Genomic DNA, 15,056 nt, shown 5'->3' with positions numbered 1-15,056 from the left:
TTGTTAGATAGCTCCTTTACTTGTTCTAGGTTTCAACTCAAAGGGAGAGGGTCCCTAAGTTAATTCTCTGTTAATTTTCTTCATAGCACTTATTATTTTATTGTTCATCTACTTTATCTCTACCACCGGAATATAAGCTCCAAGAGGGAGATTGCTGACTATATCCCCAGCACCTTGCATTTGTGCCTGCCATGTAGGTGATGCTCAACAAGTGTTTATTGAATGGTAAATGCAATAGGACTGAAGGAAGATACATCTAATAGAAAGCCATTGTAATAATCCAGATGATCAATGATGGGGGCCAGAACTAAGCCACATGCATAGAACCATAGAGGAAGAGGCCCATGCAAGGATTATTTGGAGAGAGAATTGATAGAATTGATCACATCAGATGTGATGAGTGAAGGAGAAATCTTGGATGTACCTTGGGTTTCTGGCTTTAGATAGAATGATTCCAAGAATTGAAATAAGAAGTATAGGGGGAGAAGTAGGGGTAAAAGTGGACAGATAAGCTCTGTTTTTGATGATTTGAGTGTGAGATGACTGGAGACATTTTAAACTAAAGTATTCAATAAACATCTGAAAATTCTGGTCTGGTGCTAAATTGATAGGGCTAGGTTAGAGATATCAGATCTCTATAAAAGTAACCTTCTTTTTCCTTTTATCTCTATCCAAAATGGTGTATAACATCTTGTGGGAGAAAGCCAAATCCCTATGCTGAGAGGAGTTTAAAGCACTGCATGACCAAAGACCTTGGTTGTGGAGGAAGGATGGTTTCATGAGGCTGAGCATAATATCCACAGCTCTTTCATTTGGTCCAGGAGAGATTCTGAATAAGTAGTTTACTTCCTGATGGTTTTCCGTCTGGTGAAATGGGATGGCTTATATTAAAAGGCATTTTGACATCCTTGAACCCTGTAACTGCCTACATGATTGCAAATTAGTGTTTTCAGTCTACGTTAGCGACTTCCTCTTATTCTTTCCCTGGGAGAAATAGAAAATTGCTGTTGACTGCATTTGATATAAACTTCCATTTGCACTGCAACAGACTAGGTGCCAGAAACTTCCTGGAATTTCCCATATACTCGGAACTCATATTTATAATAGTTAACCTAAGATCAAAGTAAAACATTTTTTGGTTTAGTTCCTACTAGTTCAGAATCTATTTGGGAGTTCAGTTGCATCAAAGACTTTCTGTTGGGGAATCTCAAGTCAAAATCTGAGAAAGGGATACCAATCAGTTACATCTCCAGAGTCTTAAACCCAGTCTCCCAGGTCTGAGAATGCCTGCTGGACCTTGCTGCCTTTGCCTTGATGATTTCCAGAAATCTATGTCAGGGTTTATGCTAGCTGTCTAGAACATAATGAGTTTAACCAGAGATCTTTGTCTAGGACTTTCCTGAGGAACAGTCTTACCATACCCTAGAAGAATCTGTACTCTCCAATTTTTTTGTCGTGTACCCCTATCAGAAAAAATGTTTTAAAGCATGTACCTCAATGTATGTTTTCTAAAATACATGAATTATATACATATACTACAGAGCTAGCATGTACATTATAAAACATATGCAAAAACCAAATTAAAACTGGATTAATGATAATTTTAAATGTCTGCTAATTTTTGACATTTTGGATTCTCGAGGCTTAATATACAAATAGTGAAAGACTCATTGTTTATTAACAATAATGGATATATATCCACATTTCAAACAGTCTTCTTGATAAATTCTATTATTTTTGGAATTATTCCAAATTCTTGGAATAATTTGGAATTATTCCAAATTCTTGGAAAATCTGATTATGCAATCTTTGTTTTTACCTCATTCCATACCTGATGGAGAGCCTGTACTAGCAACAGAAAGTGTCAGCTCTGCCATTTTCTTATTTTTCACATATTATCTTCAATCTGGGGTTTCTCTGCAGGAATCCTTTGAAGCCAACTTGCTTAATTTGTGAAGTTTAGTTTAATTAAAACCAGATTTTATAATCAGAAAAATTCATGTTACTGGGCACCAAAAAACCCTGCAATATGTCAAAAGCAAACAAAAAAGCGAGGATGCCACGTATGAAGGAGCTTACCCGCCAAAGGTGACGTGTTCTGACTTCTGGCATTTGACTAAACGAAGGCCGGTGTCAATATTAAGTTACTGTCAGGGCACAGCTCCTTAAATTTTTAGGTAAATATAAATAGTAGTTCTACCTCCCTTTGCTTTTCCACCCTCCTTTCCTTCCCACTGAGTCTAAAACACCTGAACGGCAGGAATCCCACCCATCTCTTTCTAAACCACCACTACACATTCCTTCACTCTCAGAGCCGAGTCCAGAAAGCAGAGGGTGGCTTTTCTTTGTATTTTACCTTCAGGCAACTGGTCGAGACCATCCAATCTGCCTGGAATGTAATTTAGGCTTAAAAGAACCAGAACTAATGGAAGAACAGAGGCAGCTTAACCCAAACTGTTTCTCATTCCACTGCCCTATACGGAGGCTGGAGGGGATCTAGGAGGGGAAGCTTGGCGAATTCTATGCTGTGTGACTTCTTTGAGGTTTGAACCATGGACAATTTTAATTGCACCTATAAAATGGTACCTTGGGCACCTTCAGGCATAGTACATGCCTGGACTTACACAGGAGTTGGGGTTTTTGCTTTATAGATTGATTTTGGATTTTGGGAATAGATTAGAAAATCTATTTTTGTCCCTTTTGTGATTGTCTTCTGCCTCCCAGCCAGCGCCTGCTTAATGTGTCATTTACACTTGCTTCCTATTCCATTAGGGCCAAATTAAGTTCTTGACAAAGTATAATGCCCAATGGGCATGTAGTAACATAGATAAAATTATAAAATATATTCCCTTGATATTTTTTATTCTTTGTGTGTCTGAAAGTGTGTTTTGTTTGTGTCTTTTCACTTTTCGCTTCCCTTTTCAGTTAATTCTGGTGTGCAGTATAAAATTGCAATTATTACTATCCTTCCAAGAAAATTAGACTTTCTATTAATATAGATTTTCTTTTCTTTTTATTCTTGATAAAGCCTTTCCAAGTTCCAGGTTTTTTTTTTTAGAAATTCTTTTTGCTAAGGCTTCAGCTATGATTCCTATTATTTTGGATAACTGCAAATAATTAGCAAAGATTGGTGTTTGATCATTTTATTACATATGTTGGACTAGCATATTAGAAATGAATTAAGCATTAGCAATGATTAGATAATGGAGTTATGGATGTGTACAGTACTCAAATAAAATTTTTATAACATGAGCTGTATGTGGTTCCCATTCAGAAACTGCTGATTAATTGATTAAATGTACGTGATGCTGTTTCAAGGCCAAGGTTTCTATGTGGATACTTGCAGGTAGTAAGCTTATTAGACAGTTTGTTGATTTTTTTAAGGTGGTGAGGAATTGGTGGAGTGATTATTTATAACCTAACACTTATAAAGAAGTAGAATGTCAGTTCAGTAAATTCCTGCTGCATTGGAGGAGAGTGTGATCATTAAGGAAGTGAACTTGGGAAATCAAGCTGCGTGACTCTGTGCCTTAGTTTCATCATCTGTAAAACCAGGAACAATAGCACCCGTGTCATATGGCTGAATATCAAACATTTAGAAAGATGCCTGGCACAGAGGAAACGCCTTATAAATGCCAACTATTAATTATCAGGAATTAAACCCTAGTAAGGTCTGCTTGCTTTCCTTCCCCTGTGAGGCAGTGGTCAGAGATTCCTTTAAGCTACCTTAAAATTGCTGCCCTTCAGCATTTCATTCAGACACACACAGAGCTAGGACATGTGCATGTGTGTGTGCACAGGTGTGCCCAGTGCAGATTGAAGGTAGATCGTAGTGGCCAGTAGGGGAAGGTTATATGGGAGTTTTTTTTAAAACCAAGTTACTTCTATGTTGTTTTCCCCATTCCATTCTCTTTTCTTTCTAAATAGGGTTTTTATCAAGACCCCCCCCCCCAAAAAAAAAAAATCAGTAATTTGGGCACTACAGTGAAATTTGTACATTTGGTTATTTAGAAATTAACATTATTTACAAAATTATTTCTACTAATAGAGAAAAATGATCCTATTACTCTTTGCTTTCATGAACTAGGAATAAACCCAGTCAACTGGAAAATAATCATTAGACCCGCATTTTGTGCCAAGGTATCATGTCAGCTATGTAAGGAAATCCAACAGGCTACATGGGGGTTTTTCTTAAAATCAACATTAGTCAAAGCCTGGTGAGCCAACTCAATTCTGTCTGTGACATCTTGCACACCAGGTGTGACCAGATTGATTTTTGCTACTTTAGTAGGCTGAGTGTGCCTTTCCTATCCCTATGTCCCATGCATTTCTTGAGCAAAGGTGCTCCCTCAATCAAAATGAGCAGCTCCCTTAAATAATTCTGCATGTTTTGTACTAATTAGAAGTCCTTCAAACAGCAAATTCAGTCATACTTTGTTTATTTGGACGTGGTGTACTTGGGGATAGAAATGTGTTAAGGGTTAAAAAAAAAAAAAAAAAAAAAAATGGCTGGAGGGCCGAGTACATTCCTGCATGCTCTTTCTACTTACCCTGGTCTTATGCTGGAGAGGGAATTTACCTATTGTCTAAGACCCTGACCCTGTGCATGTGCAAGCAGACACATAGTTTTTATGTGCGCCTGTTAGTTTGAATTTGTGATACTGATCTGCTTTTTGTCCCTGCTGACGGTTATTATATCTTAATGGGCAAAACACTACTCTAATGTTCCTTGTTATATAATTCTTGTAGTACAGAGCAGGCACCAAAGGACCACATAAAAATGTTTGCCTCAATTTCCCTGCAAAAAAGGAGCCCAGAAACCAGACTTGACCAAGTAACAGATTTTTAAAGGTAAAGGAACCCAATAAAATTACCAGCTTTTCACAGCGTGTGTCTACTTCCTTTCGACATATTGTGAGGTGTAGGTGAAATATTCTAACTGAACTGACAGTGTGAGCGGGGACAACTAAGGAGAGAGGGAGATAAAAGTAAAAACCACCAGCAATGATTGATATTGCAGTAGCAATGAGTTGTTGGGGTCTCCCCTTTGTGGATTTGACACTTCACCTTTCTGACACCATCTGCAGGAGTGTTCCTATAATGAGCCCGATACAGATGGGAATGAAAGCTGGAATTACTTGGAGTTACTGTATCAGGGCTTGGAGGCTTGCTGTAGAATTGTGTAGGCCAGTTTTTGTTTACTCAGTTTAAAAGATAAAAGGTGTGTGTCTGTGTCTGTGTGTGAGAGAGAGTGTGTGTGTGTGTGTGTGTGTGTGTTTAAAAGTATAAAATGACTGTGGCTGTCTGATCCTAGGAAATGCTGAAAATATTTTAATCAAAGAATGATTTCTTTTTGTACTATAATCATCAGTTAATTAATGAAATGGACTTATGTAATAGCTTATAAGTTTAATACTAAGTGTCAAGAATGATCTAATCAGAGATCATTTATTGATTCTCTAATACAATGTCAGTATTTGGGGAATAGAAAGAATTATCAAGTATAGTGCTCTGACTCCTTAGGAACTTAACCTGTACTTGGGGAATAGAAGGCAGAATTATGTACATGCAAGACAACTTTGCTAGGAGACCTGGGACTTATGATTTTTTACCTTTCAGAACTTTGATCCAAAAACCAAACCTTCCTTGGCCACTCTGTAGAGTGGAAATAACAGAAACAATTTAATTTCCTTAAATAGTTGGGTTCAATCAGATGATCTCTTGATATTTGCTTCTTCTGTCTCTGATCTTTATTTTTATTTTTCATCTTTAATATCCTTATATAGAAGAGGGTAAATCTCAATAGAATACTTAGCATTTGCCTTAAATTAATCTGTTTGCCTCTTCCTTCATCAGTCCTTTTCTTCTATTCTACCCCATTCCTCTCCCGGGCCCTGGGAGCTCTTAAAACCTACTGCCTGGGGACTCTTTTTTTTTTTTTTTTTTTTTTTAATTCAGTGTTACTGAAATATATTCACATACCATACAATCATCCATGGTATACAATCAGTTGTTCACAGTACGATCATATATTTATGCATTCATCACCACAATCTATTTCTGAACATTTTCCTTACATCAGAAAGAATCAGAATAAGAATAAAAATGAAAGTAAAAAAAGAACACCTAAATCATCCCCCCATCCCACCCTATTTGTCATTTAGTTTTTGTCCCCAATTTTCTACCCATCCATCCACACACTAGACAAAGGGAGTGTGATCCACAAGGTTTTCACAATCACACTGTCACCCCTTGTAATCTACATTACTATACAATCATCTTCAGGAGTCCAGACTACTGGGCAGGAGTTTGGTAGTTTCAGGTATTTGCTTCTAGCTATTCCAATACATTAAAACCTAAAAAGTGTTATCTATATAGTGCATGAGAATGTCCACCAGAGTGACCCCTCGACTCCACTTGAAATCTCTCAGCCACTGAAAGTATTTCGTCTCATTTTGCATCCCCCTTTTGGTCAAGAAGATATTCTCAATCTGCCTGGGGACTCTTAAGCCCCATTGCCTTTTTCTATGGATGGCACATAGCTCTTCTCCCAAATCTAGGCTTAAAATCTCAGAGTGATTTTACACTCCAGTTTCCTCAGTCCCCAGAACTAGTGATGTCACTTAAATAGTGCTATATAGTGTCTTCTCTGTCCTATCTTTTCTGTCCACACTCTTCTCCTTTGCTACCTCTTGTCTATTGCAACAGGTTCCAAACTGGGTCTTTCCAAGTTTTGTCCTGTCATATGTAAAATAACTCTATTTTCTACTCAAAACTCCTCAATGGCTCTCTACCGTAAATCAAATGCATTTTAAATTTTCATCATGGCATTCAAAATTCTGTTAGATCATGCCCCAAACTGTGCTTGGAGCCTTATCTCTCTAGATCTCTCAATTCTCTCTTCAAGCCATAGACGAACTACCTTCCTTGCCTGAAGGTTCCATTAGCCTTTTGCATCAACTTCTTCCTCTTGGAAAGTTTTACATCCTTCCAGTCGATGTTCACCAGCACTCATTGTAAATTGACAAATTGCTGTTGCTTGGAATAAGTTTGTTATACTTAATGGAAATTTATAAATGGAGTTTCAGGTATCTGCCTTTTACTCTTAACCTTTTTTTCCTAATATGATTTTCTATTTTTAAAATGTTTTTGAAGATAAGAATGAAAGTGAAGATATTTTCCTTATTCATTCCTTAAAACAAGAAAATTCATTTGTTATACTTAATAATTTTTTGATATGTAATATTCAGGCAAACTGGGCTATATTGAGTGTGGGGTGGGGAAAAGCTATTCTGCTCTATTGATAAACCTTGGTTTCTTTAACAGGGGAAAGCTAGGGGAGAGGGGAAGTACTTTAATTCAGTAATATATTTTCGTCTGTCAAATTATTATCCCCCTTTAAAGTCCTCATGTTCTGTTTCTCAAAATGTCATGTTGTCTTTTTTCAAAGAAACTTTTCCTGAAGGACTTGCTCTTTGGAACTCCTATGGTATCTGTCCTATCCATATTTATTTATTTTATGCCTATTTACACACCAGGTGCTATACTAGGTACTAGAGTTAATCAAGTTGTTAAAGAAACAATCCCTGACTACAAGGCTGTCACAGGCTAGTTGGGGGAGGAGACTGTTATGCAGCATGCTGTAATACAGGTTCTTAAAATATACTGTCCTCGCCACATGCAAATATGAGTGAGGTGTCATGGCAGAAGAAAAGAGCAAGGACTTAATGATCTCCAGGACAAGGCGTGCCCTGTAAGGAAACCTTTGACCTGGGCCTTGGAGGATGATATCTGGGAAGGGAGGAACGGGGAGTTGCACAATGTGGCTCAAGCACAGAGTGCATCAGGGAGGTGGTAGGAGATGAGAGGGAAAATGTAGATTGGAGCCAGGCAAGGAATGGACTTAAAAACCAGGCCAAGGAATTTAGACCTCATTCCGTATTTAAGGTGTTTTAAACAGCAAAGTAAAACTTTGAGACCCACCTTCAAAACAAAAAATAACTTTGGTGGCACAGTGAAGAATGGATTGGTGGGAAAGACTGAAATCAGAGGTACTTTCTCATTGGACCCAGAAGTTTGTTGTGGTTCCCTTAGGACATTTGATATATCCCTTTTTGTCACTAGAGTTTTTTGTGTATGTACCTTTCCTATTAATAATGCTTCCTGAAGGTGGGCCTTGAGCAGGGCTCAAAGGATGGAAAGGGTCTGGTAGAACTGCTCCTATATGAAACACTCAATAATTCTAGAAAGTTGCATTGTTAGCACAAATTACTCAGTAGTTGCAGTCTGTCTGTCTCTCTTTCCAGATGTTAAAGGAGATAAGGCATTAATGAGCATTAACAAACATATTAACAATGTGTATTTTTTAAATCATAGTAGTCATAATTCATAGGTACCATGTTGAGTTCATACCATATTCCATGTGCTGTACATACTATCTCACTTAGTACTTCCTGTAAATGTATTATCCCCATTTTACAGATATACTGTGGCTTGGACAATTTAACCTGCCAGGATCACATGGCAAGTAAATTAGTGATTTGGCATTCTACCGAGGACTTCCTTACACTCCCTTCCTCTTTGCTCTTTCCGTAATAGCCATCTTGGCCTTTTTCTGTGCCCTGAACACTGAGCTTGTTCCTTCATTAGAAAAAGACCCTTCTTCTTGCATTTACCTCCTGAAATATTCTTCTTCTCCCAGATCTTCACAGAGCTGACCTCTTCATGTCTCAGCTTAAATGTCACCTCTTCAAAGAAGCTGTCCTTGATCACTCTATCTAATGTTGCCTGTTTCTCTATTTTAATCTTCATAGTGTATCATTATCTGAAATGTATTTGTTTACTTTCTGTCTTCCAAGCCTGAATATAAATTCCCTGAGATCAAGTACTTTGGCCCTCTTCTACACTTCTGTATCCACGGTTTCTGGGCCCTAGTATACATTCAGCAAATATTTATTCAAGGGATGGATGTGTGAATGGATGAATAAATGTCTCCAAATCCATGCTTGTGCTCCAGTCCCATCCTTTCTTGATGCTTTCTTTTCTGCTACCTAGCACACCAGAGGGCAAGGGGATGACCTGTTAAACTGTATCTGAGACCCAGACTGATTAACTTTTTAAAACCAGATATTTACTTAGTGGGAAACTAAATCTACAAATCATTCTCTTTTGCATTAGTTCAGATTACTTGATTATATCATAAGCTTGTGTTCAGATGTTGAACTGACAATGTGTGATTAGTTTAGATGTGAGTATTTCTGATAAATTAGTTTTAGAATTTTACCTTAGTTTATTGCATTCATGTTGGCTAATTTTTGTAGGAAAATGTTGGTATTTTCATAAAACAAATTGTTCCTCCTTGTTTTGTTCTGATTTTAATTTTTTTAAAGCACCAGAAGTTTAAAAATACATGGTCTACCTGATAAATCAGTGAGCTCATATTATCTGCACACATAAAATAACAGTCCTGGGAGGGTAAATTCTTTCACTCTTTCTTCAAACTTATTTTTAGTATTTATGTAGTGGTTTCATATTGGCCGTCTTGGAAGTATAGTTTTCCTTTAGTCTTGATGGAATCTGAGACAACTTACTTTGTCCTTAGTGCATTAACCTCTTCTTTCCTCACAACCATGCATATATAGGAATAGCTTGCTGATTAATTCCCATTAGAGAAGGTAGTCTGTGAAGGAATTTTAAGTACATTTCTCAGCATTGTAATCATGATGAGCATGATCTTAGTGCAGTTAATTAACTTTGTTAAAATTACATGAAAGGGCTCATAGGATCCTAAAGTACAGAAGAAACAAAACAATTCAAAAACAGCCTGCCTTGATCTGTAACTTCTCTAAAAACTGTGGTGTAATGCCAAAGAACAGAGTAATGGTTGACGAGCAAAATTTTAAGGCATTCTAAGTATCACTGGTTGATTTAATAAAATTAATTAGCCTGCCATGGAGAAAATTTACTAGCATGCTGGTTAATTTCACAATGTTAAGTCAGGGAAAGGGAGGTAGGGTTGAGGAAACAAACCTTATTAGTTTTGAATAATTATTTAAAGATGTGGAGCTTGCCCATTTCAAGCATCTTTGATAACCAAATCCATTAAGGCTTTAAAATCCCAGTGTTTGGGCCCCAGTATAGATCAGAAGTAATCTTCCTCAATGAAATCATAAGCATATTAATTAACAGCTAAATGGCTTATTTAAGATACAGCACAACAAGAAGACTCCTAATAAAACCCTGCGAATGAGAAGTTGCCTTAAGACTGGTTCATGGGCAGTTTCTATAATCTTGATTTGCCATTGATGCAGTTGCTTTTTCTTGTCTATTTAATCCAAACAAGATGTTTTTGTAGTGGCCCTGGAAAGGTGCTTGAAATCACATGCCTGAATTCATTTAATTTGCTAACACTGTCTTTTTTTTTCTCTCTCTCTCTTCCTGGTAATGGGCAAGAGTCAGTTCTGGTGCATTAGGCACTAAATCTCTTCAATTACCAGCCGGGAAGAAAGATTTAGAATTGTGTTTCAAACCCACAAACTGATTTGGTTTTAAAGCACAAACACTTCTCCTGTGGAGCCTAAATTAAACTGCAGAAAGGACCCAGAGTTTGAGGAATTGAACAAGGCAGGGCCAAGGCTCAGGTTGGCAATAGGAGCCATCTTGGTTCCTTTCATTTGGGGACCCCCAGTGCAAAAGGAACGAGAGCAGGAGCATGCTGAAAGGCACAACTTGCGTAAAAAATTTGATATTTTATCTCTTGGAAGCTGGACCTGGAGGAATGGTTGGTGCAGAGGATAATCAAATCCCTTATCCTTTTTTTCTTTTTCTTCTTGAATGCTCGACAGCCATCTACAACGTAGATGACTCTGTGGTCGACCTGGAGACGCTGGCGGCGTTATATGAAAACGTGAGTGTCAAAGACATGCTGAGTAGAAGATTCCATGTTTTCATATCTTTACTTACTAAATAATGTTAAGGTCTTAAAATTTACTGAAACATCCATGTTCTTTGGTGCTATGGATTTTGACATTGTGTAGAAGAGATTCAGGCACAGAAATCCAAGCTTGAATGAGTGGACATGAAGAAAGCACTGGGTTCCTTACTCCCATGATGGTATCTGGGTTGGTAGATCTTGTTGCACAACTGCAGGAGAGGGTAGTTCACTTTTATGCCATGGAACCCAGTCCTGTCTCTTGCTATCAGAGTGAAGTTAAGCTACCCGCTTAATGTCAGTATATACCAGTATCTTCCTTCCTTTAGGAATGGGAGTGCTAAGATTAGCTCTAAAGAAGATTGCTCTAAATCCAAATGAGCTGATGATGTCTAACATGGAAAGCAGTAGGAGAGTGAGTATGTATTTGAGATTTAGAGGGAGACAGTCATAGGTTTGAGGTCCAGCTCTACTACTGAGTACTCAATGACCTTGGGTCATTATTTAAACCCCCTAAACCTGTTTGATCACCAGTGCAATGGGGGTTATAAGAGACTCTCCTTTATTTTTTGGTGTTAAATGAGACTTCAGTGTATAAAGTAGTATCAGTAGCACTGTATTTTGAAAAGTAAATGGCACGGTACACAAATAAGGTCTTTTGATTTGGGTTATATGTGGAAACAACCAGCAGAATCAGCATGTTCTCTTGAGAAGATGACATAGGAGAGTCAGAATTCCCACACTTGCTAGATGATCTGGTATACTAACTCTGTTAGGGGGAGGAAACATGGATTAAAAACAGATCCTCTTCTACTTAAGTAAGGGTATTTCCTAGGAAGTTGCTTGGGGGGTTATAGTATTCTATGGTCACCTGGCTCAAAAAATGATTCATTTCAATACTCCCTGGAACTTTAAATCTCTTATAGAAAATTTCCATAGTCTAAAACTCCAGGCCTAGTGCAATTGCAATTCCCTAGTCATTTTCACATCCTTTATATATATATATCAGGATTTATTTAGTATGTCAAGATGGGAACTTTTCATGTTTCCATCAGTTAGGTTTCTGTTAATAGACAAGAAGGCACTCAAATATCATGCCATTGGGAACTAATCATGCATTTATTGCAGACCAAAAGGACCACATTGTATAGTAGGAGAAAGAAAGATTTACCAGTTATGTAGTGGAAGCCCCAGTGGACTCATCTCTAAAATGACAATGAGTCATTAAGATTTTAAAGAACTCTGTTAAAGGCAAAGTACCATCTAGATGTTTTTTTTGTCTCTACCATGAGCTCAGCATCGTGCACATGGTCAGTATATGTTAGCTCACAGTGGAGGTAAGCTGCAAACCACTGAAATAGTTGGAAAAATTGAGGAAGTGATTAAATAAAAAAATAAATGGTACAATAAGTAATTAAGAAATCCAGAGAAAAGGAAGATGGTGACTAGAAATAAGAGTCAGGGGCCTGCATAAGTTCGGAGGGTTGTTCTGAGGGTAGGGAAGTGAAAGCCAAAGACCGATTGCCCCGCATCTGCTTACAGGGGAGCAGACAGGAAATTCAAAGGTAGCATCAGACGTCCTGGCTTCTGTGTCCAGCAGAGGTCACTTGTTATGACCATTTGCACTATTCCAGTGATTCTCAAACTTCAGCATGCATTGGAATCACCTGGAGAGCTTGCCATGCCCCATCCCTGGAGTTTCTTGTATCTGGGGAGGGGTAATGATTTGCACTTCTAACAAGTAATGCTGAGGTTTTTATGACAAGTGACAGGTGATGCTGGTGCTGCTGGTCCAGGGACCACACTTTGAGATCCACTGCTGTGGAAAGATTCTCATTGCTCCTTTATTTTTTGTTGCTCTATCTCAACACAGAGATCCCAAGGGGAAGAATTGGGTAAAATAAGAAAGTATTATGAGACATCCAAAGAAGAAGAATTGAAGCTGCTGGATAAACCTGAACAGTAAGGACACTCTAACACCTTTTTTTTTTTCTTTTTTTTTTCAGTATTTTTTTTAGACCAAAAGAGAATTGCAGTCCCTGCCTCCCAGCTCTGAATAATGAAACTTAAATTGTTCAGTGAGCTAAGTCACAGCACCGTCATTCCCCTGACCTATTGCACACAGTGGAATGACTCGGCTGCCGGGAAAAGCAGCACTGAGATTTGTGCTGCTGGATACAGTATCTCATCCCCTTCCCCCAACCCCTCATGACTCCTCTTTCTTGTTCTAGCATCTTGTTAATTCCTCCTAGACTAAACATTTTGGCCAAAAGGGTAACCAAGGAAGGAAGAGGCATTGCTCTGTTTAAGGTTCTGCTGATGCAGTTAAAAAGATGACGTCAGAGTAACAGAATTCAAATTGATTTTCCTAAATGTCATATCCAGTAAGTGTAGCCTGAATGTGCCAGCTCTCTCCCAAATTCTTCCACCTGCTCTGCCCCACTTAGCTGCAAATCTCTCACCCTTGCTTTGCATGTGCTTGTTCTTCTCCCCATTCACTATCTAGATTCATTTCCTCTGTGGTTTGGGGTGTCATTCCATATCCTTCGGAAATCCAGAAACCCTTGTGTCTGAGTGATTCTTGTCCTTAGCTGGGTTCCCTGTGGTCTGCAAACCACAGATAAACTTCTGGGGTTCTGAAGCCCTGGGTCCCCATTCAGCTTCTCAGGGCCCAGGACTCAATGAGAATGCAGGATGGGTCCAGAGTGGACCCAGGGCTCTTTTGCCTGGTGCTGCCTTGAATGCTTCAGGTCCAATTCAGGCTCCCTCTCTCTGCTTGGAGATGAGGCAAGGGGGTACAAAACAAAGAAAGCAGCTTCTAAGTAATGAGTCAGTCCTAGAGGCAATCGAGGTTATATGGATTGTGCTGAAACCTTCACACCTTGCCCTTGGGTCCTCTAGAACTGACCCACTCCCAGTGGATATCTGGACACTGAGGCCCAGAAAAGCATCTCCAAATGACTGGGAGAAGGGAGCATCTAGGTTTACTCATGTATTCACAAACCTTCGTGATGCGTTGGGAGCCTTAGGTGAGTTGTTCTGACATACAGCATGGACCAGGAGCCCCCAAAGTTATTTCATGAAGCCTAGGAATATTGTGAATCAGTACAAATGGGGTTCCATTACCCTTTGGTTCAGTTAACTTGAACCTTCCTCCTTTACCAAGTCCTACCACTAACCGATCCTGTGTTCCATTACCAAGTCATGTTTCCTAGTATAATAAATTAATTCCTGCTAATGACTGATAATGAAGTGACTAATAATTGGATGCTTGGACACTGACAAAGCCAGGGGAGGGGATATTTGGGGGCCATTGGGGCCTATCAAGCATTTTAGGTAGTGCTAGCCAGGCCAGGTTGAGCAATGATATTCTGCTCTAAGCCAGAAGTCAGCAAACTTTTCCTGTAGGGGGCCAGATAATATATATTCTAGGCTTTGCAGGCCTAGTTGTAAGTGCCCAACTTTGCTGTTGTAGTACAAAAGCAACCAGAGACAGTATATAAACAAATGAGCCTGGCTGCGTTCCAATAAAACTTATTAATACTGAAATTTGAAGTTCATATCATTTTCATATGTCATGAAATATCCTCCTATTGGTTTTTTTCCAACCATTAAAAAATGTAAACACTATTTTTATTTCACAGGCTATACAAAAATAAGTGGTAGGCTGGATTTGGTCAGGCTGTAGTTTGCCAGTCCCCGCTCTATCTATGGAACGGTAGACCCAGTGACATGAAGAGTGGAGGAGACATAGTGTGTTTCTGATATTGGAAGCATTTCCCTTTTGTTTTGTTTCCTTTCTAGCCTTATTTTTCCAGATTAATTACCAGGATACAAATAATGGTGGCAAGTAGTTAATAGACAACTGATTATTCCTGTTGTCTCTTCTGAGGATCTGGATAGAAAAGGGTGTTTAAGGTTTATCAGTGGTTGTTGTAATGACTTCCTGAACAGACAGCGCCATCACTGACAACAAAGAAGACTCATGTGCTGATGAGGTGATGTGCTTGGGCTCAGTGGCTGGAGATTGAGGCAGAAAAGGGACATCCTTCACCTTTGCTCCTGTCCCTTTGGCACAGGGCTGCACTTGTGTGATTTATGCCAGAGTCTGATTCTCTGGAAGCTT

General features: G+C 38.7%; 1 protein-coding gene across 1 annotated transcript in view; it reads left to right on the top strand.

Moving 5' to 3' along the window:
* FMN1 (formin 1) overlaps window positions 1–15,056 on the top strand; it is a 423,214-nt gene that overhangs the window by 244,859 nt on the left and 163,299 nt on the right. Inside the window, 2 exon segments of the mRNA XM_037834370.1 lie at window positions 10,845–10,906; window positions 12,804–12,892. Coding sequence (XP_037690298.1) covers window positions 10,845–10,906; window positions 12,804–12,892 — 151 coding nt within the window.

The sequence above is a fragment of the Choloepus didactylus genome, chromosome 4 (genome assembly GCF_015220235.1).
Source record: "Choloepus didactylus isolate mChoDid1 chromosome 4, mChoDid1.pri, whole genome shotgun sequence".
NCBI lineage: Eukaryota > Metazoa > Chordata > Mammalia > Pilosa > Megalonychidae > Choloepus > Choloepus didactylus.
This window is presented reverse-complemented; position numbering and strand designations above follow the sequence as displayed.